General features: G+C 40.7%; 1 protein-coding gene across 6 annotated transcripts in view; it reads left to right on the top strand.

Annotated features, from left to right (window-relative positions):
* The window catches only part of APP (amyloid beta precursor protein), a 284,471-nt gene that overhangs the window by 133,280 nt on the left and 125,369 nt on the right, over nt 1-25,822 (top strand). For all 6 annotated transcript variants that reach the window (XM_008969776.6, XM_008969774.6, XM_008969775.6 and 3 more), the window contains one exon: nt 15,563-15,765. In XM_008969776.6, the coding sequence (XP_008968024.4) occupies nt 15,563-15,765 (203 nt within the window). The remainder of the gene's footprint in view (nt 1-15,562; nt 15,766-25,822) is intronic.

Below are 25,822 nucleotides of genomic sequence, written 5' to 3'. Positions count from 1 at the left end.
CTTCAATTTTATATTTAAATTATATTTTTGAAATGGTTTTAGAAGAAATATTGTATCTTAAACTCTAACTACTAATAAGTAAGAGAAGATATATCAAAGGTTTGATCTTTTATCTCCTAGAATATACTATTCATTCGTTTCCCATTGTACGTCATTTGAATATTAATGGTTAGCCTCAAATGGTTTTCAACATAATTGTATAGCTACTATTATTGGAAAATTGGAGCCAAGGACTCATACACATATCAGAAGTGGTAATGAAGCACTTTGGTTTTATGAAAATATGTTTACAAGGTAGTCACAGGATAGCAATATTGCATTTACTGTAATACAATGATGGTGGAACTAAGTGCAGTGGAACAGGATGCTGAGACCACAGTTACAGCATCTCTAAGTGCCTCGTCTAGTTATGGTCCAACCTCAGATATAACTCATTGGTGTTGAAACATGCCTAGCAACATTTTAAGCATAGACCGTTCATTAAAAGGTACCTTTTTAAAAATTTTTATTTTTAAAAATTGACATGTAATAATTGTACACATTTACAGGGTACACAGTGATCAGATCAGACTGATCAGCATATTCATCTCAGGCATGTATCATTTCTTTGTGTTGGGAAAATTCAATATCCTGCTTCTAGCTGTTTGAGATTATGTCATATATTACTGTTAACTGTAGTCATCCTACAGTGCTGTAGAGCACTAGAACTTACTCCTCTTATCTAGCTGTAATTTGGTATCCTTTAACAAATCTTTCTCTATCCTCAGTTTCCATCTACCCTTCCCAGCCTCCATCATCCTCTGTTCTACTTTTTACGTCTATGAAATCAACATTTTCTAGCTTCTGCATATGAGAGCATGTGGTGTTTAACTTTCTGTTTTTGGCTTATTTCACTTAACATATGTCCTCCAGTTCCATCCATGTTGCTTCAAATGACAGGATTTTATTCTTTTGTATGGCTTAATAATATTTCATTATACGTGCATGCACGCACGGACACACACACACACACACACACACACACACATCACATCACATTTTCTTCATCCATTTGTCTCTTTGGACATCTAGGTTATTCCATATCTTGGCTATTGTGAATAGTGCTGCAGTAAATATGGGAGTGCAGATACCTCTTTTAATATACTGATCTGTCTTCCTTTAGATAAATGCCCAGTAGTGGGATTGCTGAATCGTATGGTAGCTCTATTTTTAGTTTTTCGAGGAATCTCCATACTATCCTCAAATGGTTGTACTAGAACAGAGCTTTTTTACCTTCCTTCCATTTGGGAATCTTCTCACCCAACATGTATATTAGTAACTTGGCTGTGTATGTTCCATCTCTCTGTCTCAAATACTGTGTCTAGGACATCTGCAATCTTTGGCTATGACCACGACTGTAAAGTGCGTGACGCTTTTGCTCTGTCATCAGTATTAGTTGACAGGCAAGTAAGATAGTACTTCTCTTCATAACCCCTTTACCTGCCCAGCAGAATACCAGTACAGACAGACCCAGAATATCTCTGGGCTCAAGAATCCAGACATTTATAGGATGGGACTTTTATCTATAAATCACCTTAAGATTAGTAAGTTCTTAGAATTGGTTACCTTTGCCATTTCTCAGAAGCCCTTTGTCTAATGTAACCTGTGTGTCACTGTCATTTCCAGCCTGTCTTTCCTACACATTGTTTATGCAGGCTTTAGGAGTTCCCACCCCCCAGTTCTACCCCCCACCCCCACCCTAGCCTTTGTTGTTTTAATTATCCTGTCTTGGCTGATTTTGTTTTGACATTTCATCCATTAAATTCCTGACACTGGCTATCTCTTTACAATTATTATAATATTTTTCTTTCTGGCTCGCTCTTCCTGATTGCTGTAATCCATGCCCTTGACTTTAAATACCATTTGTAAGTAGACTAGGCCAAGGTTTATTTCTCTAGGCCAGACTCTACCTAGTTGTTTCATAGGCATATGATTCCTAACATGTCCAAATGAGAGTTCTTAATTCCCCTGCTACCCAGTCCTCAATGTGGTTCTCTCAAAGCTATTCTGTCTCAGTAATGGTCCTACGCCCTCTCCTAGGGATTATTGCTGAGAACCTAGAACTCATCATTGTCTCTTCTGCACATCCTATGAATTCTGGATTTATTTACTTCTCTCCATCTTTTCCAGCACTAGTCTAAACTCCCATTGTTTCTTGCTGGAGTTATTTCTGTATCCTGCTAATCTCTGCTCTCATTCTCTCTCCCTGACACATGCGCTGCTTTCTTCTCCCACACCAAGCCATTCTCTGTACAGCAGCCAGGATGTAGAGTGTTTATTTACATAAAGCAGATCCTGGAACCCCCAAATTTAAGTTGCGTTCGTGGCTTACCAATACGCTTAAAAACCAAGTGTACAGAGAGAAAACAATGAAGCCTTATTTGGATACGCTGAGGATAATTGATAACAGGTAACAACTAACAAACACGTAGTTGGTGTCAGGTTTGACCTCCTACTTTCCTTACAGGTATTAGTGTATTTGACCCAGCTCCTCCCTACCTCCGCAGTATCACCCCATGCCTCTCTTTCCCCCGACTCTCCCCTGCTCAGTGTCACACAAGTCAATATCCCCAGCTTGCTAACCCCCGGGCTGACAGATCTCATTGTCTATAATGGATGTTCCAAGGTCCCACCTTCAGCCTCAGTTTTGTTGCCATCTTTCCAGAATGAATTCCCTTGATCATGCTGTTTTTTGGAGACAAGGTCCTGCTCTGTCACCTAGGCTGGAGTGCAGTGGCATGATCATGGCTCACTGTAGCCTCGACCTCCCTGGCTCTAGAGATTCTCCTGAGTAGCTGGGACTACAGGCTGCACCTGGCTAATTTTTTTTAATTTTTAGTGGAGACGAGGTCTCACTTCGTCGCCCAGGCTTGTCTCAAACTCCTGAACTCAAGCAGTCCTCCCACCTCCGTCTCCCAGAGTGCTGGGATTACAGGCATGAGCCACCATGCCTGGCCCTGATCATTCTTTTCTGAAGAAAGCACCCCTTCTTCATTATTCTCAATCTTAGCAGCCTATTTACTTCCATTCTGAAATGAATCACATTTTAGTATTTTATTGGTTCGTTGTCATTCTCTCCCCCCATAGAATGTAATCTCTCTGAGTACAGGGAGCTTATCTTTTTCCCTTTTGGAGCCTCGGATCCAGCAGAATGCCAGACACTTGGCAGCCACTAGCATTTGATGAGTGAATGGCTTTTCATACACAATTTTAAACATTGTTCCTGATTGGTCTCTCTAGTCAATAATAGATTTATCAAATCTAATCGATAATAGATTTCTTTTTTTTTTTTTTTTTTTTTTTGAGAAGAAGTCTTGCTCTGTCGCCCAGGCTGGAGTGCAGTGGCATGATCTCGGCTCACTGCAGGCTCTGCCTCCCAGGTTCACACCATTCTCCTGCCTCAGCCTCCCAAGTAACTGGGACTATAGGCGCCCGCCACCACGCCTAGCTATTTTTTGTATTTTAGTAGAGATGGTGTTTCACTGTGTTAGCCAGGATGGTCTCCATCTCCTAACCTCGTGATCCGCCCGCCTCGGCCTCCCAGAGTGCTGGGATTACAGGCCTGAGCCACCGCGCCTGGCCGATAATAGATTTCTTTTATTGATTAGAGAGACTAATCAGCAACAATGTTTTAAAATTCTCACATAGATCTCTGAATGGGAAAGCAGTCTTGAATTATGCTTGCAGGGAGAGAGAGGGGAAGGAAGGAGGAGGAATGGTATAATTAGACTTCATAAGGCTAGATTTTGTTTCTACTTAAATAATGGTATCACAGTGGGACATATTATCCATGCAGAAAGTGAGTGGGCATCTGGTCTATTATCTGTGGTCTTTCAGGAATGGCAGCTCTTTAGTTTAAAAAACAACAAAGTGCAGCGCTATTTATTTAATGGAAATAGAAAAGCAGTGCCTGTGTATTAGTGGCTCAGGTTTTTTTGTTCTTTGTTTTCAGCTGTCTGCTGTATGCCTCTCCAGCGGGGTCTTACAGAATCTCAAATCTACCATGATCAAAGCTGAACCCATTAGCTCTGTTTCTTAATTCCTCCTGTATCCTCTGTTACCATTAGTAACTATTCTCCAACTCAAAGCATCAGATTCCTCCTCTTACTCACTCCCTTCATCCCCAGTCACCAGTTCTGTGCTGTTATTTTATCCAAGTTCTCAGTAGGCTTCACGAGCACCGCCTTCACATCCCAACTGTCACTCCTCCACCTATCTGTCCTCCATGCTTCTGCTAGCTCATGTTTGTTGCAATACAACTAACCTTGCCACTCTTCTGCTTCAGGCTTTTCTACTAGGCTCTGCATCGCCAGTAGATGATGGTCCAGACTCCTCAGCCTGTGAAACAAAGCCCTTCATAAAAGAGCAGAGCTACAGCTAGTCAGCTCCCTTCCTGCAGTCCACCCCCTCCTCCACCATACCGAGAATTGGCAATTCCTGTAGCACTCTTTGTATGAGTCCATTTTCACACTGCTATAAAGAAATAACCAAGACTGGGTAGTTTATAAAGGAAAGAGGTTTAATTGACTCACAGTTCTGCATGGCTGAGGAGGCCTCAGGAAACTTAACAGTCATGGCAGAAGGGGAAGCAAACACATCCTTCTTCACAAGGCGGCAGGAAAGAGAAGAGCGAGGAGCAGAGTGGGAAGAGCCGCTTATAAAACCATCAGATCTTCTGAGAACTCCGTCACTGTCACGAGAACAACATGGGGAAACCACTCCCATGATCCAATTCCGTCCCACCAGGTCTCTCTCTAGACACATGGGGATTATGAGGATTACAATTCAAGATCAGATTTGAGTGAGGACACAGCCAAACCATATCACTCTTCATCTGTTACGGGTGCCATTCCCTGTTTCTACAGTGTCCTGTTTGCTACCTTCTTTGTAGATTTCTATTCATTCATCATGTCCCAGTTTACCTGTTACCTCTTCAACAGATTATTCTTCAGTCTGTCCCTCCCAAACTCCACCAATGAACATTCTTTGTTCAGCCCATTATTGCTAATATGCACTTCACTGAAAACACTGTTTTATGCTTGTTTACATCCCATCTCTGCAGGGCTCTGAGCCTATAGTCAGCAGTTGGGAACTTACTAGGCATAGCGCCCAATAAAGGATAGCTCTTAATATATATATATATTTTTTTTTCTAAAATAATAAGCCCCAAGAAAAACATTACCTGTGAAAAACAAATGATATTTTTATACCATTTTCAAAACCTAATAGCAATAAAAAGAAAAAAAATGTCATAAGTATACATTTAAGCTGTAGTTAAAAACAGTAAATAGGCACAGTATTTAACTCTTATCATGTGCTGTTCCAAGTGTGTTATTTACATCATTGGCTGTTCACACCATCCCCTGAGGTGGTTAATATTTCCATCCCATGTTAAAGATGAGGAAACCAAGTCACAGTAGGCTAAGTGACGTGTTCATAGTCACATTGGAGCTGGCAGGTGGCAGCACTGAGAATGAAACCCACGTGGCTGAGCTCTGGAAAGTCACCATTAATCACCACACTAGACCTTCTCTCTAGGATCTACATAACTAGAACATACAATTAACTGGAGTATATGTAAGTGTAGTCGTTCCTTGGGAAAGGAAAAGAATTCACAAATTTCATAGCCTCATCCCTTGTGCATTTGTGGCATTGTGCTAGGAGTGTCTATTTGATATTTGACCCTACAGATTTCTCAGATGCCAACCAACCACAGATACTTTAAAAAAAGATACTTAATACTTACCAACGCAAGAAAGTGGGCTTGTTGGAAGAGGAAAAATGTTAGCTCACTAATGGAAAATCAACTAAAAGTCTTACCTCTCCAGAACATGCTTTTCCTAAATGTTGTGGCTAACCCAAGAAGCTACATCATCTTTACCTTTATGATACAATCTAAAGTACTTTTCTACTTACTTCAAGCCCTCAGAGCACAGAGGCAAGGGAGGCCTTGGGCTGTAAACCCTGTAGCCTGAGCCACATGGCTTCTTCTCCTGGACAGATACCTGGCATATTCTGCCACTGAGGATCAGCGGTGCAGATGTATCTGTTTTCTCCTAGGAATGGGGCTCCACTTATGAATCTGGGGCAGGACAAGGTATTGCTGCATTTTGGGGAGCGTGCTGGAAGGAGGAGCAGAGTTTGTTGTTTTTGCTTCCTGATATGGACTGGCTGTGTCTCCATTCAAATATCAACTTCAGTTGTGTCTCCCAGAATTCCCACATGTTGTGGGAGGGACCCAGGGGGAGGTAATTGATTCATGGGGGCTGATCTTCTCTGTACTATTCTTGTGATAATGAATAAGTCTCACAAGATCTCATGGGTTTATCAGGGGTTTCTGCTTTTGCTTCTTCCTCATTTTTCTCTTGCCGCCACCGTGTAAGAAATGCCTTTCTCCTCCCACCATGATTCTGAGGCCTCCCCAGCCATGTGGAACTGTAAGTCCGATTAAACCTCTTTTTCTCCCCAATCTTGGGTATGTCTTTATCAGCAGCATGAAAACAGACTGATACACTTCCTTAACAGAACCACTTATTTTTTCACAAAAAAGAGGGGGAGAAGCCCAGAAGCATGTAGCTTCTCTCTTCTTTCTAAGGAATAGGTCTTCACAAAGTGCCCCCAAAAGAAAAGGACCAGGCTTTTCTCTTGCTTTGTGACTTTCCTAGGTCGCTTTGTAGCCATTTTGGACACAGACCACCTATAGCTGTATAGTAGTTCTCATGTGTATGGACACAGTGGAAGGAGATGCCAGGCACATAGTTCTTGCTGCATTGACACCTTTTCAGGGCATCTTCTCTTACCATCTTCTGTAGAAACTGCAACAGCCCGGCTAGCTACCAGCCCCAGCCCACCCCTAGCTTTGCTGCTTTCATTTTCTCCGTAACACTTGTCACCTTGTAATGTGCTAGTGTAACGTTGTTTTACTTTTCTTATATCTTTCCTTCCCTGTAGAATGTAAATGCCAGGAAGGCAGGGAATTTTGTCTGCTTTATTCTCTGCAGCATCCCTAGACTCCAGAGCAGACCCTGGAACTCAAATATCTGTTAGACAGCCAAAGGTCATATACTTCCAACTCTCCACCTAAAATATATATGGATCACCCATCCTTAGTAGCAGCTAAACCTTTGGACATGAGGAATTTGCTCGTTCACAGTTTTCTGGGCTAGCATCTGATTAACCAAACTTTCTCACATATCAAGAATTTAAAATGACTCCGAAACTTTTTATGACCTTAGGTGCTTCTCCTTAATTCTAGTTGGTTCATAAAGCTGTCAGAACAATAATCTGCTTTTGATAATATATGACTTTTCTTGCCTCCAAGATAGCCTTTAAAAAAGCAATTTAGCCTTTTACTATAATTATATTCCAAATTTAAGTCTTGCCAGAATATCATTTTCCCCCTTTAAACATACTTTTTATGATGCCGAGATATTTTAAAGAAAAGTTCAGATAGGAAGCATATTTAAGATGTCAGTATATGTCTCTAAAATCTAAGAACATTTTTCTACAGAGTCCAGATGATACCATCTCACCCACAAAATTAACATAATTTTTTAGTACCATTGGATACCATGTCCATATTCAGATTCTCCCTGAGTTCCAGAAAGGTCCTTCACAGGTTATGCATTTCACATCCTATTTGGCACCAGGGCCAGCATCTTACATCCTTAATTCTTAGGATTCAGAATAGCACTTTTTATATCCTGACACTGACTTGCTGAAGAAGCTGTACCAGTTTTCCTATAAACTATCCACTCCTTGGATTTGTCTTATATCATGTCCCAGGGGTATTGTTTAGATTGTTGCTCTATTGCTAGGATATTCATGTTACCCTAAGTGTGTACTGAGATAGCGGAGTAAAGAGAGATTGTCTTTTAAAGGTTCTGCCCAGGAACTGCTGGTTTACACAAAAGCTGGGCTTTAGTGCTTCTCGGATCTCTTCGCTTGTTTCAGTAATTTTTTTTTTAGAAATTCACTAATTCACTAACGTAAGTGGGGCAGGGTTTACAGGAGCATATGTTGAGAGAAGTTGGTTTGACTTTAAACAGTCATTTTTACAATCCGTATTTAGGCCTTACAGGTCACATACAATCTCTGTCACATATTGCTGTCATTTTTACCCCCTTTCTTTTCTTTTTATAATCCTTTAAAAAATGCAAAGCCCACCCTTAGCTCACAGGATGTACAAGAACAAGTTGCGGGTTGCAGTTTGCCAAGACCTGCTCTGTGCCACTGCTGACTTGCCATTCTTGGAGCCCACTTTCTATTCTTGTCAGCCAATTCCCTTTCAGGTGCTCAGGTTTCCCTCCCTCCTGTCACTGGGTCTTTGCACATGCTCTACCCACCCTGCCTAGTGGAGAGCTATCTTTGGCCCCTGGACTTCATTCACTTCGGACCTTCTTTGGGTCACATTTCAGTCGTGCCTCACTGGACACCTGGAATCTGGTTAGCACTCACTCTTTTGGGTCTTCTGGCTGTATGTAATTGTTATCAGGGCAGTAATTTTGCATTTATACAGGTGCTGAGATCAGTGTCTGGCCTTTGGCTACTTGCCTTGTGAGCTACCTTTGCTTTCCAGTGTATCCCTAGCTCCTGGCCCAGTGTCCAGCCTCCCAGCTTCCATTTGTGTTTTCCCTAGAGACCATTCTGTGCCTAGCAGCCAGAGACATCATTGCAACTTAAATCTCACTGAGTCGTTCCAGTTGCTGTAAGAAATGTAACCTTACTGGGTAACACTATGCCTGTCTGTCTCCACCACCAGATCTTATACTTCCTCCCTCATCTGCTACTCCCTAAGCTCACTGGCCCTTTGTTGTTGTTTTTGCTGAACGTGCTAATCTCTTCCCCACACCTGGGCCTTTGCACTTGCTCTTATCTCTGCCTCAACCATCCATGCACTCTCTTGGTTTTGCCGTGCCCAACTTCAGCATTTTCAGTTCACATGGCTCTTCCGTGGGGCCCTTCCCTGACCACCCTGTTTGAAATGCTACCCATCTCTGGCACACATCTATCATAGTCATTCATTAGCAATTAGCCCCATTTCCTTTCTCTATAGTACTTTTCCATAATTTTTTTTCTTGCTCATATTACACCTCCCCAACTAATAGATAGATTCCAAGAAATTGAGTGCTTTATCTTCACTACCTGGAATAGTACTGGCACTTGGTAAAGCACAGTGAATATTGTTGATTGAATTACTAGGGGTTGGCTTAGAGAGGTACTTAATGGAATCATTCAATGGATGAATGAGTGAATGCATTGCCACTTTTTTGCTCATTATCATCAATCTGTACATATGCCTTTCAACTCAAATATTTATCCATTGGCTAAAGAAAAAAAATACCTGAATCCCCGTGTCTCTGCAGTTTACCCTTCCTCACTGTTAAAACTCAGTGCCTGTGTAAAATTTCATTATATTTTATTTACTTCTTATTCCACTTGTGCATTATGTGGATATTCCTGCCTCATCCCCACAGCCACCTATCACTTCCGGCCAACTCAGATGCCTCTAGCTCGCAACAATCACTTCTCTGTTGAATCTCTGAAGCGTTTAATCTGCAGTATGTCTGTTACTCATACAGCAGTTAGTGTGGATTGTCTCACTCAGAATAAGTATTCATTAAATGTGTAAGAATGATGATATAGCCTAATTTCAGATCAAGATTGTGATTTATAGCTCATTCTTAATCAGCTGTGTCATGACTGTATTTATTTATTCTTTTTTTTTTTTTTTTTTTGAGACAGAGTCTCACTCTGTCACCCAGGCTGGAGTGCAATGCAGCTTCTGCCTCCTGAGTTCAAGTGATTCTCATGCCTCAGCCTCCCAAGTAGCTGGGATTACAGGCGTGCACCCCCACGCCCAGCTAATTTTTTGTATTTTTAGTGAAGACAGAATTTCACTATATTGGCCAGGCTGGTCTCGAACTCCTGGCCCCAAGTGATCTGCCTGTCTCAGCCCCGCAACGTGCTGGGATTACAGGCATGAGCCACCTCCTCAGGCCTGAGTCATGAATTTTTGGTAGTCCAGTCATGTGGTTATCTTCCTAAAGCTGGAGGCCTTAAACCTAGGGCCCCAGGTGGGCTTAGGAACCCTCTGCCAAGAAATGCCTTTACCTGCAAGTAACAAGAAACCCTTTTCAACCTTTTTACTGATTTATTTAGAGAGAAGTACACATAAGAGGTAATACAAGTATGCAAAGTTTTAAGACCACACAACTTGATAGCCAGCATCCGGACCAGAACACAGAGCCTTGCTGGCCCCTAGAATCCTCTCTCCTGGCCCCTGCCAGTTACTGGCCTTTCCCCTGAGTTCTATTTGCCTGCAGTTTGCTTGTTTTCATATTTAATTCAAATAGAATTAGGTGATGTGTCCTCTTGTGTTTCGCTTCTAACAGTGCGTTTATGTGGGAGAAGGACTGGCTTTTACTTATTTTGCCGTCCCTCCCTGGAAACATTTTCCTAATTTAATAGCAGTAATTTCAAAAACTGCTTTCCTTTCGGACAAACTGACTTATCCAGCCATTGTACCTTCCAGTTTAGACTCTGGCAGTTTGGAGAGTTGAGACAGAAGGAGAACCGTCTGTTTATCTTCTTGAAAAAAACTGCTGTATTTTCTCTCTCTTCTGACTCTGGGAGCCTCTAGACTCTTTTTTCCCATTTTCATATCCACAGAGGAAGAGTCTGAACCTCTTCCTGCTGAGCCTTCCCCTGGTTGGTTGCATTTCAGGAACTGACATTGGTTGTCTTCCCTCTTCCCTCATCAGTGCAAGTAGGTTGGATCTCATGATAGTCCATATTCACATAACCATGAGAATCAGAGCTTTCTCTCTGTCATTTCCTCCCTGTTTATCTGTAGCAAGAAGAAAAAAATCCGTCTTAACAGAGACTGTGAAAGAATAAATATAGACTTTATTGTTTTAGAGCAGTTTTAGGTTCACAGCAAAATTAGGCAGAAGGTACTGAGATTCTCCCATATACTCCCTGTTCATACACTTGCACAGCCTCTCCCATTATCAGCGTCCCCCTTAGAGCGATTTGTTACAATCAGTGAACCTACACTGACACCATTATTACCACCCAAAGTCCATAGTTTACATTAGCATTCTCTCAGCATTGTTTATTCTGTGAGTTTGGAAAACTGTCTAATGACATGTACCCACCATTGTAGTGTCATACTGAGTACTTCTACTACCCCCCAAATCCTCTGTGTTCCTCCTGTTCGACCCTCTCTTGCCTTTAACCTTTCCAAGCCACTGATCTGTTACTGTCTATAATTTTGCCATTTCTAGAATGTCATATGGCTTTCTTAGAAAATACAAATGGTGACTTTTTTGGCATGATTTTAATAAACAGAAATGAAAATTGGTGTGTGAATCAAAATCTTTCACTCTGTAAAGGGACTATCAGGCGGCACCTGCACGTGGAATTATATCAAGGTCAGCTTTTATTTAGAAACAGAAGGAGAGTCACCTTTGTGATAACATTTCTCCTTCATCCAAGTAAAATCTCGCATGCTGACACATTAAATTTTATCATCAGTGATTTATTTCCTCGTAGGAATGTCCCTTTGACCTTATTAAATTCAGATACTCCGGGGATGGTCAGCATTTTCAGATGGTTCCCTCGTTCTGTAAAAATGTTTGTTATTGGTGTTTAAAAGCTGTAAAAGCCACCCACTATAAATTGATAGCCATTAAAGTCTGCGAATGTGGTATGAATATTCCACTATGTTCCCAAGCGTTTATTTTATTGTGAGTTGTTATTTGATTGTTTGTAAGGAAATTGTTTTATGATGCTCAGCTTTATATTTCCATAAACTGTTCCTCCCTTGCAACTTCTTAAACTGTGATGAGCTTTTCAAAACAAGTCCACAGGACAACAGTCTGTCCAGCATTTGAAGAAGTGGTGGAAAAGTCATTTTTTTCCTTTCAGTGTTTCTAGCTGTTCATGAAAACTGCAGTTAAAAGTTGTAATGTTGTTGTGTTTGGCATTCTTTGGGAAGATGCAGCATTATTCAAACAAAACCGTGTGCTCTTGTTTTAAATAGTGTCCAAATGAATAATTGAATTCATGGACATCTAAATTTAATTCCAGAAATCCAAGCTATGGTAATAAGAACTTGGACCTGAGTTCTCTTAGGCCAAGTAATTTAATTCCTTAGCCGGTTGAACTATTTATTACATGTCTCCGTTCCTGGTTATTATGCCAGTAAATTGCTCAGGCAGATGCAGGGATGGATGATGGGCATATAATTCACTCTTTTTCACGGCTAGACACATACCAGAATGCAGATCACACTAAACAGCTGTTTTTACAAACATGGTTTCTATTCAGAGCTTTAAGGGCCACATCCAAGTAATAACAAAGAAGCCTGGAGAAGGAACCTGGGGATACCCAGGGTCATGTTTTCACCATCCCACCTGGAAACACGGTGCTGTCCAAACCCTGGATCGTACACTTGGACATCGTCATTCCAGTCATGGTTCAAGATCACGTGTATACATCATGATTTAAAGAGAATACTGGTTTGATTTTTCTTCCTGACTTTCCCTGAATTTTCCACTTAAATTGGAAAACAGCGCTAGTTAGTGCCCATGATTTGATTGAATAAGTAAGAGATCTCAAACATGATAAATTAACTGATGACATGCATCAGGTCATCTTTCTTTGATTCACTAGTAATACAACAGTGAGATCCTACAGAAAAATGCAAAGGCAGAAGCTCAGGGCAGCTGAGCAACTGTTAAGGATTCTTTTGAAATGTTGCCCCACGTAGTAAACTTTCGTGCAATAATTTGGGCAGTCAAAAAAAAAAGTCAGTTACTTCACCTCATTTATTTCTACGAGGAGATAAAGGCTTCCAACATCTGATTTTCAGTGCCAGTGTTTTCTGTTTCTCTTTTCACCTATTTCGTCCTAGTCTTGTGGAAATGTTACAATAACTGATTAGGATTTTCTCTGTATTAACACTTCATTTATTAACATATGAGTAAGTTGCTATTAATAAATTATTCTGCTTAATCAGTTTCGTTTTATTCTTTAGCCACATGCTAAACTTCTTCGGATGTCTTCACTTAATATCCTTACATCATATTTAATCAGAGTTAGAAAGGCGTTCCACTTGGGGGTCATACACATTTTTTTGAAACTTTTATAAACGCCCTTTATACTATTCTTATATCCTATGTAATCAGAGTCAGGTGTTCCATGGGGATCATACACATCTTTATACAACTTGTGTAACACATGCTTTAAATCCTGAGGTAATCAGAGAATTCCTGCCATTGATGGATTAATCTCTTTACATATCTTTCCCTTTCACTCTCAGCAAAACTACTTATGGCGATCCTGTTAGACTTTGAAAGCCTTTCAGGTTTATGGAGGAGTCTTCCTTTCTATTGTCGTAGATCATGGAATCATAGTGTTCGCTTGTCTCACGTGTTTGGAATCTGATTTCCTACATAATGCTGTGCTCTCACTACGAGTCCAAGGCTTCCTGTGGCTACAAATCCCGGGTTCCTATCACTTTTCCCAATGATGAGCTTCTCCTTGTTGGCCAGAATCAGCTCTGTGGTAATAATTCCCTTCTGCTTTCTCCCTCTCTCTTTTTTTTTTCTTCTGGGTACATTATAATGTCAGCATAGCAGCTTTTAATTCTATTACTATGGTACTTCTCAAATAGACCTGTGGTAGTTGCCCCAGAAAGGTTGAAACCCCCTGCCACATCTAGGTCTTTCTCCTGTATTGGTTTTGTGATCTGATCAAGGACATCTATTCCTCCAGTCCTGCTAGGTGGTATACGATAGGCTTTTACTATTAGATATTTCGTGTTCTTATCTTCATTTATCTTCTTTCAAATGCTGTCAACCATGCCTGCCTTGACAGGTACATGATTTCCACAAGGATTTCCTAATAGGCCTTTTTAATTTTGTTCTAGACATGCCCTTCTTTTGCCATCCAAATTTGCTTATTTTTTACAAACTATGATGCATCAGCATGTAAATGTTTAATACCATAAATATTTCTGATCCTCTTCCCAATTTCACTGAGTTACTGGTTATCTCTTGCCATTATTCTCAGCATATTGCAGTGGATCTCAGAATATTTTCCCCTGACCACCAGCATCAGTATTACCTGGGAATTTGAAATGCACATTCTCAGGCCCCACCAAGGCCTCATGATTCAGAAACTCTGGAGCTGCATTAGAAACTGCCACAGGCACCTGGTGATCTGTGTTGGTTTTTGTTTGTTTTTAAGGAGACAGTGTCTTTGTCTCCCTGGCTGGAATGCAGTGATGCAGTCATAGCTCACAGCAGCCTCGAGCTCCTGGGCTCAAGCAATCCTCCCGCCCCAGCCTTCTGAGTAGCTGGAACTACAGGTGCACACCACCATGCCTGGCTTTTTTTTTTTTTTTAATTTTTTGGAGACAGGGTCTCACTGTGTGGCCCAGGCTGGTCTCAAATTCCTGGCCTCTAGGTTTTTTCCCACCTCAGCCTTCCACAGTGCTGGGATTACAGGCATGAGCCACCACATTTAGCAGGTGATCTGTGTTTCAATAAGCCTTCCAGGTGATTCTGATGCTCACTGAAATTTGAGAACCACTGAAATATTTGGTATTCTACAAAACGTAAGCAGTTAGTAACCATAGGGTGCGCAACTAAATAGTTTCAGCAGGCATCCCTGACCACAGGGCATTACAGATTTACTTAAGTCAGTTTCATCTTCCACCTGTGTGTCCAGTTTAAGCTCTCAATTGCAGTTTTTAAACCAATTTCCACCAGCATATACTGAGTATCTGCTACCGTGCAATGCGTTGCGGCTCTTGTATGTGCGCTATGAGAAGTAATTCCCATAATACAGCAAACTCAGTTTTGATATCCACCACCCCACTTTTTATAATGGACTACATTTTTCAGAGCAGTTTTAGGTTTACAAAGAATTCAAGCAGAAACTACAAAAAGTTCCCTCTACCTCTCACTTCCCCACTCCCCAACAATTTCCCCTGGATTAACATTTTGCCTTAGTATGGTACATTTGAACCAATATTGATACACTATTATTAACCAGTATTCCTGTTTTAACATGAGAGGCGACTTTTTGTGTAGTATAGTCTCTTGGTTTTGACAAATGCTTAATGCTGTGTATCTATTATTACTTATGACAGTATCGTGCAGAGTAGTTTCTAAAAATCCTCTCTGCTCCACCTATTCATCCCTTCCCCACTCCCCCTGAACCACTGGCAACCGCTGATCTTTTTATTGTCTCCGTAATTTTCCCTTTTCCAGAATGTCCTGTGGTTAGACTCATGGCATCCCCTTTTAGCAACTGCAGAAACTAAGAACTGTCCCCAAGGATAAAAATTTTTGCAGACCCTCTGAGCTGGGATTTATACTTAGACCTGCTGACTTGAAGTTTTGGGTGTGTTTCTTCTCAAATTGCCAAAATTCCATATGGACGACTTTTCTTTTCCTTCCCTGAAATGTGTTTAATTGACTTTTTCTGTTATTTGTGTTTGCCCTCACAGTGAAGACAAAGTAGTAGAAGTAGCAGAGGAGGAAGAAGTGGCTGAGGTGGAAGAAGAAGAAGCCGATGATGACGAGGACGATGAGGATGGTGATGAGGTAGAGGAAGAGGCTGAGGAACCCTACGAAGAAGCCACAGAGAGAACCACCAGCATTGCCACCACCACCACCACCACCACAGAGTCTGTGGAAGAGGTGGTTCGAGGTAATCCACCATTTGCTTGGATTCCCCCCACCCCCAAGGAAAAGAAAGCGTAATACCAGAGTTGGAAATATCCACCCTAGCACCATTGCCTTCCCCAATCAAAAACATGTTTTTTTTTTCCAAAAGGCTTCTTAATGCTTGTGAAATTTTTTTGGTTTAACAAGCAAACAATTTCAAATAATGTGAAATCTTTATTATACAGTTTGTTTTGTACCTTATATATGCTGCTTGGCAAATCCCAAGTTGATTCTACAAGACTCCGCCCAACCAGGTAGTCATCTAATTTGACAAACACTGAGTTAGGTGACTCCTTGGTATTCCTTTGGCAGTGAGTGTTTGTTATATAATATTGTCTGTTACCACCTAGATGATGAGCTCCTTGACGGTAAGGACTTGATTTTATTCAGTATTGCACAGAGTGCCTGGCTTGTAGTTTTGATAAATCTTAGTTGAGTGAGTAGTTGTGATTAGATTTCATTAAAGAAGGAGATTTGGGCCAGGCACAGTGCCTCACACCTGTAATCCCAGCACTTTGGGAGGCCAAGGCAGGCAGATCACCTGAGGCCAGGAGTTCGAGACCAGTCTGGCCAACATGGTGAAAACCCATCTCTACTAAAAATACAAAAATGAGCCAGGCGTGGTGGCACGCACCTGTAATCCCAGCTATTTGGGAAGCTGAGACAGGAGAATCGCTTGAACCCAGGAGGCAGAGGTTGCAGTGAGCTGAGATCACACCATTGCACTCCAGCCTGGGTGACAGAGCAAGATTGTCTCAATAAATAAAAAAAAAAAAAAAAAAGAGTTGGTGAGTATCGCATTATTTTATGCTATGAATTTTAACTGAGGTGATTTATGTTGAGTTTACATTGTTTTATTGGGAAGTATGGCAGTGCTTTCTTCAAGAAGTAAATATAGTATTAATGTCTTAGACTTTCTCTATTGAATTAATGTTTGTGTTGCAAATATTGTGAACTAAAAGAACTAAAGGTCGTACTTGTCTCCATGAAACAAAAACAAACTTTCAGTTGATATTAAATGACCAAATGTTACAGAAACGAATAAACTGTTGGATTGAGTTCCTTAAAGAGTATGCATTTGTTCCTTAAAGAGTTCTGCATTTCGTATCTGCCATCTGCTTGGCAGATAGTAAAAGATGCTTCTAGAGCTAGATTGAATGAATATGTACTTACTGAATTTTAATGTACTGCAAATACTTATAAAGGTCAACCACAAATGTTACAGCATTTACAAAAAGTGGCTTTCTCTCACTTTTTGCTAAAGTTTAATGATTTCAGATTTATTGTTCTATTAGAGCTTAACATGGGCTATTTTGTCTCCCTCAACTATATTCATAGTTGTCACTATAGTATTTTCTTCCCTTTGTTGCATTTTTTACCTTATTAAGGTGTAATTTACATATAAGTTTCATTTGCTTTTAAGTATATAATTCAGTGGCTTTAAGAAACTTGCCAAGCTGTGCAACTATCACCATAATCTAATCTTAGAACATTTTCGTCACTCCAGTAAGATCACACATACTCACTCCCAGTTAAGCCCTCTACTCACCTCTAGCCCCAAGCAACAACTAATCTACTTTCTGTCTCTATAGATTTGCCCTTTTTTGGACTGTTATTATAAGCGGGATCATATAATACATGGTCTTTTGTGTCCGACTTCTTTCACTTAACACAGTATTTTTGAGGTTCTACATTTCTTTAACTTGAGCTTTTAAAATTGAGATTATTCTGAATTAAACACTCAGCGTTAGCTTAAAATTTATTGAAAGTTTTACATGTTCTTTGAAAAAAAAAGAACAAAGTGCAAGATGGATTAACTTTATCATTCCCTACTTAATGACAGTTTCTTACTCACTTTAGCACATAAGTAAATGTGCTAGTAAATGCGCATTTTGTTTAAACCACCATTTTTCAAATACTCAAACATCCTTTCTCAGGGTGTTTTTCATACACCTGTTAGGACCAACTGTGGCAGATCTGGTCAAATGAACTTGTTAGCCTGATGCCTGTAGCAGGGAAGGACAGCTTTTCAGGGCTTCTCTTCTCGAAACCTAAATGAAGTGTGAATACAAATTACAGCAGCTAGCAGCCTGCAGTGGGACTGAAGTCCTTGTGATCTCCATCAAGCTGGCTGTTTATATAACAGTTAGTGTCCATTTACTGAACATTAGATTTTGAGCACCTGCTTGGTACAAGCCATTTTGCTAGGCCATGTGGAATGGATGATGAGCACACACAGACCAGCTAACCCTAGTGGATGTTAAAATCTCTTAGGAAATAGAAGTCAAAGAAGTACAAAGCCATCTGTGTTATAAGAAATGTGAACACAGAACCTACCTCCGAGAGTAAGAGGGAACTTCTGGATTGATCAGAGAAGGTTCCATGGAGAGCATGACATTTGAACTAGAGCCAAAAGTGTGGGTGGGTGGTGTGTCTACCAATGGATTTTGCTGTAGAGTCATCAGGACTAGCAAAACAAATGTGGTGCCATGGAAAGGCATATTTAGGAGACAGGATTGGTCCAATTTAAGCTAGAGCAGATGTCTTTTAGGTTGGGACCAAAATATAGAGACCTTCAATGCCAGGCTGGCAAAGATGGGCATTAACTGCAGGTGATTAATTAACAAATATTAATTCAGAAGCTACTGTGCGCTGCAGATTTTTCCAGGAGACAATGAAGAGATTTTGTTTTGATGCTAGTACTGTTGAGGTAACAGGTGAACAAGGAGTGACATCAGTTATGCAGTACAATGAGAGGATGCCACATAAACTTAGGCCCATATTCTAGAACAAGACAATTTGCTTGAGATAAAGTGGTCTCATTATCGTCTGCATTAGTCCAGTTCTTTTTGCTTGAGTTTTGCAGGTAGCATTATTTGATATTAAGACAGAACACAGAGATGTTGTATTATTTTATTTCCTGTAGAAAGACGAAGGCAGTTAAAAGAATTTCATAAACAAAACACTCCAGGCTAAAGGCAAAAAAGAAACGAACCTTAAAAAATAACAAGTTAATAATTTTGTTGGCAAGAAGAGCAACAAAAGCAACCTTCTGAAGGCAAGATACCTGGTCATTGAGAGATACCAACTGTTAATGCCCCAGAAATAGAGGAATCTTTAATGCAGGTCCATTCATTCCACCTCAAACTCCTGAACAAAAGCTCTAATTGAGGCAAGTCTTCCTGGGAAAGGGGGCCTAACAGAAACATGTTATGGTCAGTTGTGCCCATGCGAGATAATTTTTTTGTGCTTGTAGCTAATTCCAGTAAAGAAGTAGATGTTTTAGAGGGTAACGTTAAAGGGGTCAGCTGCAAAGAGTCCTTTTCCTCCTCCTCACTGTTACAAAAGGTGACTTGTGGTTCTTCCCTAATTGAGAGCAATGGCAACGCCATAGGTGATTACTCATTTTGTAAAACTCTAATTACAAGTAGGTTGCTTCTGTGTTCAACATAAAAATTAGAAGTGACTTGCAAAGATGAGATACTGCAGGGAGGCTTACAATCTTGTTTTCAGTGTTAGTGTTTCAGTACCTGGAACAAAATGTGATTTACAGCCATCTTTTCTAAGAAAATTGTCATCATTACCAACATATTGCTACTGATACCAGTCCTTAATGTGCTTCATAAAAAACTCCATAATTTCATAACCCATTAAAACCGGAAAGAAATGGAGGGAAGAAAAATAAGACATTTTTAGCGTAGTCATAATCTTCTCTGCCATATTGTGTTAGAATCGATGATACCCAAATGAGAAGATGTCTGTTCTCTGTTACTGATTCCAGTAGAATAAAAGTATTGTTTAAAAGTAAGCACATCCGCTGCACTCCAGCCTGGGCAACAGAGTGGGACCCTGTCTCAAAAAAATAAAAATAAAATAAAAGCGAGCACACGATTGCAAGATCTATCTGGTTTTGGGGGCTTATTGTCGTCTTTGGTTGTTAAAAAAATACTTGGATATTATTGGTTATTGGTCTAGTGGAATAAGCCATTACCGATTTGAGTACAACAGTGGTGTATTTAGATACTTGCTCCTAATTTTCTGTTCTTCACGAAGGGATTGTACTTCAGAAACCAGAGATATCAGGGTAGTTTTGATTGAGCCATAAATTCTAAATTCTGATTGGACATGGGTATTGTAATAAATGGCATAATCTTTTATTTAATCTAGCCAATTGTGCCTGTCCAGAGGAACTGGACATTTCTTCCTTATGTTCATTTAATCAGCAACTGTTCGTTGTACCCCTGCTGATGGCTAGGCTCTTTGCTACTGTGGAAGGCATCGTGGGGGCAGAGCAGACAGCATTTTACCTCCTGGGAGACTGGCAGATTTTTGAAGCCTTTGTTGCAGATATAGATTTTCACGGTCACCACTCTTGCCCTTTAATGTAATTTAATTTTTTTTTTTTTTTTTTTTGACACGGGATTTTGCTATGTTTCCTAGGCTGGATTCAAACTCCTGAGTTCAAACCTCAGCCTCCCAAGTAGCCGGGAAAACAGGCCTCTTGTGCTTTAAAGCAGTGATTCTCTGTCTTTAAACCTTGTAACTATGCTGTGTGGTGGAAATTTTACTTCCCCATTTAAAGCCAAGATCTCTAAGGCCAAGAATTTATTTTTATTTTTATTTTTTTTTGAGATAGAGTCTTGCTCTGTCACCCAGGCTGGAGTGTAGTGGTGCGATCTTGGCTCACTGCAAGCTCCGCCTCCCGGGTTCACGCCATTCTCCCGCTTCAGCCTCCCGAGTAGCTGGGACTACAGGTGCCTGCCACGATGCCCAGCTAATTTTTTTGTATTTTTAGTAGAGTCGGGGTTTCACCATGTTAGCCAGGATGGTCTCGATTTCCTGACCTCATGATCTGCCCACCTTGGCCCCCCCGCCCCACAAAGTGCTGGGATTACAGGCCACCATGCGTGGCCGAAAAAAAATTTTTTTAATTGGCCTGGGCTGGGTGCAATGGCTCATGCCTATAATCCCAGCACCTTGGGAGGCCGAGGCAGGCGGATAACGAGGTCAGGAGATTGAGGCCATCCTGGCTAACACGGTGAAACCCCATCTGTACTAAAGATACAAAAATTAGCCAGGTGTGGTGGCATGCGCCTGTAATCCTAGCTACACAGGAGGCTGAGGCAGGAGAATCGCTTGAACCTAGGAGGCGGAGGTTGCAGTGAGCTGAGATTGTGCCACTGCACTCCAGCCTGGGCAACAGAGCGAGACTTCATCTCAAAAAAAGAATAAAATAAATTGTCCTGGGTCACATAACTGGTTAAGTGATGAAATCAGAATTTGGACCTGGATAGGCCAGGATATTTCTGCTACACTCATGTCAAAATTACACTTTTTATTTTCTTTATAAATACACACAAATTCATTTCAACCTGTGTTCCCTTGTAAATGCATATACCTTTGATATAGGCATATATTCATCTATTATTTTACACTGTGCATTTCTGAATTTTTAGAATTTTTACTTGAAGTGATCAGGCTGGCGCTGTGGCTCACGCCTGTAATCCCAGCACTTTGGGAGGCTGAGGTGAGCAGATCACCTGAGGTCAGGAGTTAGAGACCAGCCTGGCCAACATGGTGAAACCCCGTCTTCACTAAAAATACAAAAAAATTAGCTAGGCATGGTGGCGCGTGCCCATAATCCCAGCTACTCAGGTGGCCAAGGCAGGGGAATTGCTTGGACCTGGGATGCGGAGGTTGCAGTGAGGTGAGATTGCGCCACTGCACTCCAGCCTGGCGACAAGAGTGAGACTCCATCTCAAAAAAAAAAAAAAAAAGAAAAAAAGAAAAATGATCGGGGGTCCACAAGTAAGAGTAATGATCAAGGGTCAGCAAATTGGGGCCAAAAATAGCCTGTTTTCCTGTTTTCTACACAAAAGTTTTATTAGGACACAGCCCATCCCATTTGTTTACAAATTGTCTTTGGATGTTTTCATGTTTTGGAAGTAGAGTTGAGGATCGCAAAAGAGATTGTGTTGCCTGCAAAACTGAAAACATTTACTATCTGGCCTTTTCAGTAAACATTTGCTAACCCCTGATTCTCACTATAAGACGGTGACTGTGAAGTTCTTTCTATTTCACATACTGCCATATCAAGTTGATTTCTTTTGAGGTAGGGTTTGTTTTTTTTTTGGTTAGAGATAGACTAGTATAGTGTTTGAGAGAATTTTTATGACCTTGGGCCAGTTAAGTAACCTGTTTTTTATGTGTGTAGTGTAGATGGTAATGTTATCTTGCATGTTTCTTGTAAGAATGACTTTAGGTAACTTACGTTAAACACTTACCATCATGCCCAGTAAGTGTTCAATTTACAAACTCAAGCTGTCCAGATTCAAATCTTTGCCTTACAAGCTACTGTGTAAATTTGTATAAATCAAATAACCTTGAATCCTCATTGCTTCTCTTTGTAAAATAGGGATTAATAAGACCTATCCAATATTTAACTATTTTGTGAGGATTAAATTAATTAATTTATAGGAAACACTTTGCATAATTCCTGGTATACAGTAACTGCTCAATTAACCTTAGTTGCTCTCTTAGTTATGGTTATAATCATCATTCCGATCCTCCATTGCATTTGAAACATTAGCAAACTAATGTTTAGTACTAATGAGGAATGTTAAAGGTAAACCAATAGGTTGACTTTTAATTATAAAAGGCATAAATGTGACCTATCCATATCTATTGGTATAATAAAGCTGATATTTAGAGAGAACATTATGTTATGATTAAAAGAAACATTTTTTGCTTAAATTTTTTTTGTGTGTGAATATACACTGTATATTGAAATATCTGCACTTAAATTTTAAATCCAGCTGAAAATTGGATAAGATAGTATTAGATGCCACTGCATTTCAAGATAGAGTTTTATTTCTTGCAGGTATTTTAAACCTCGTGGGAGTTCTTCTGTTAAGTGAACAGATAGAGACACTGATACAGATGGCTCTTTCACCGTCTCATGTGATGATAAAAACTGAAAGGTTTGATCTGAATATTGCTTATATTGGGCTAAGTGATTGACCTTGGCAGAATTAAATTATTTTTCTTCTTCTGGTGACAATTAATCTGGGAGAAGTACCATTTGATTTATTGCTATACATTTCACCAATATCCACAAGGCACTTGTAGGTACCAGACATGGCATGGGTTGCTGGGGGCACAGAGATAGGAACAAAGTGGCTTGCTCAGGTTGCTTCTTGCCATGTCTGCATTGTCCTTGAGAGGGATGAGTCTCTCAGGCCTGCCTAGGAAGGAATTTTGGCAGCATGGAGAAGAGAAAGTGCTCAGCCCGGAACAAAAGTTTTCACCTACTATGTTGCAGAGAAATTGGCATATCAGTAATTATAAAGGAAGAATAGGGATTTACTGGGTGATAGAGCACCAAATAGAATGAATGCAATACATACTTGAAGTAAATCAGAGTAGCTTGTATTGATCTCAAGGGGAGAAGAAACAAAGCTTAGCTTAATTCTCATGCCTCTGTTGTTTGTAATGGACATGACACTTACAAGGTATCCTATAATTCACTAACGGGATTTTTACTTATGATTAATATTTAACTCTCCACAAAGCTTGGGGTAAACTGTGAACTTAACTTGCTGTGAACCCGAATATGAACTCACATACTTCAGTTGGAGGCCTCAGTAGTAGCATGCTGTACAAAAATGAAACTGAAGCTCCAGGGAGTATTTGGGAACAGGGCAAAAGGGTAATGGCTCCTCCTTATAGAGCAAGCCTCGGGCCTTTACCTTTGTGTTTTGAAGATGGAGAGGATGCACTTCTACTCTTCGCCCGGGTTGTAGCATGCTTGCTAATGATGTCGAGAGAACTAGTGTCAGCACTGACCATAGATGTGACAGGCAACAGCCTGTTATTTTGTGCCCCATGTCATGGCAGCCATTGCTTCCGAGGTGTTTGATACACACTTTGATAGAGGCAGAGTGAAGCAGGACATTGACAAGCATCTTTCCGTGTGGTTTAATGGTCTCAATCTAGAAAGCCCACTGAGATAATTAGGTTGCTTAAAATGTGATGAGACTGGGGAATACAGCCATATAGAAGTGTGTGAGAGAGAGAATTCAGTGGTTTAGTATATTCACAAAGATACACATTTGACACCAGCCTGGGCAACATAGTGAGAACCAGGCTTTACCAATTAAAAAAAAATAGAATAACAGAAGTAATCAGTGAAAGGCATTTTAATACAATTATATCTAGATTTATTAAAAATAAAATTTTAGTCCAATTTAATCAAAGGCCAGAAACTAGATTTTTAAAGAATATTAGTCTTTCTCATATTTTTCCCCAAATCAGTTGCTTTAAAAAAAAAAAAAAGTGTGCAGATGCCTCAGGCACAATAACTGTACTCAACTCAAGAATTTGCAATTAAGAAAAAAAAAATCAAACCTCAAAGAAGAAATCCAGCAACTCAGAGGTTCAGGTTCATTTAAACATGCATACATTTACACGGGCACACTTTTTTTATTTTGTTTTGTTTTTAAGATGGAGTTTTTGTTTGTCGCCCAGGCTGGAGTGCAATGGCGCGATCTCGGCTCACTGCAACTTCTGCCTCCCGGGTTCAAGTGAGTCTCCTCTCTCAGCCTCCTGAGTAGCTGGGATTACAGGCGCACACAACTGCGCCTGGCTAACTTTTGTATTTTTAGTAGAGACAGGTTTTCACCATGTTGGCCAGGCTGGTCTTGAACTCCTGACCTCAGGTGATCCACCTGCCTTGGCCTCCTAAAGTGCTGGCATTACAGGTGTGAGCCACTGCACCCAGATGGGTACACCTTTTTGTTTGTTTTGTTTTGTTTTGTTGACATGGAGTCTCAGTCACCCAGGCTGGGATTCAGTGGCACGATCTTGGCTCACTGCAACCTCCGTCTCCCAGGTTCAAGCAATTCTCAATTCTCCTGCCTCAGCTTCCCAAGTAGCTGGGACTACAGGTGTGTGCAACCACACCTGGCTAATTTTTGTATTTTTGGTAGAGATGGGTTTCACCACGTTGGCCAGACTGGTCTCGAACTCCTGACCTCAGGTGATTCACCCACCTTGGCCTCCCAAAGTGCTGGGATTACTGGTTTGAGCCACCGCACCCAACCGGGCACACGTTTTCAGCCAAGCCATAGGTCTGATTAAGTACAGTCAGATTCCTTGAGCAGGTTACAAAGCTGTGGATTTGAATGGAGAGCTTTAGTTCCCTTGCAGAACAAGTTTCCAAAAGCAGAGTGGGTTACAGCCTAACCAGCTGCTTCTCTCAGCCTTTAACCATTTTGCCCTCCTGAAAATTCATCTTTGGTTTCCAACCACCTCTTCCAATATGCCTGACTTTTTGTGATTCTGTTAGTAGAAGAGTAAAAAGTCAAGGGGAGGCAAGAATGAATGAATCTCATATAAAAATGATGCTCAAGAGAATCCCTTAATTTTCAAGACAGCAGCCCAAATTGTAAACATTGAGACTTTTACAGTGTTAAAAAAAAAGTGTTTAAAGGCCAGGCATGGTATCTCACACCTGTTATCCCAGCACTTTGGGAAGCTGAGGCAGGATGATCGCCTGAGCCCAGGAGTTTGCAAGCAGCCTGGGCCCCATAGGGAGACCAAAAAAAAAAAAAACTGTTGTGCTGGCTGTAGTGTCACAGGCTTATAGTCCCAGCTACTCAGGAGGCTGAGGTGGGAGGGTCGCTGGAGCCCAGGTGAGGTCAAGCCTGCGGTGAGCCGTGATCACACCACCACACTCCAGCCTTGGTGACAGTGAGACCCTGTCCAAAAAAAAAAAAAAGATTAAGGCAGAGGAAATGTTAAAAGTTACGCTATATTTAGTTGATAATAATGGTAAGACTGTTCAGGTGTTTTAACTATGAGAGTAGGGTTGCCTCTTTCTTAAATTTATATATGTTCTTATTGGGTATAATTTCTAGACAGAATATGCAAGTATCACAGAATATGGATGGCAATTTTATGTTGCTTGCACGTGACTTTAGGTTCTTGATGTTTCATGATAGGAGCAAAGAAAGGTCTTGCTTGCCAATTCTTATGATTGC

Source organism: Pan paniscus, chromosome 22, assembly GCF_029289425.2.
Source record: "Pan paniscus chromosome 22, NHGRI_mPanPan1-v2.0_pri, whole genome shotgun sequence".
NCBI classification, from domain to species: Eukaryota; Metazoa; Chordata; class Mammalia; order Primates; family Hominidae; genus Pan; species Pan paniscus.
The sequence above is the reverse complement of the archived record's forward strand: the minus strand, read 5'-3'. Positions and strand labels throughout refer to the sequence as shown.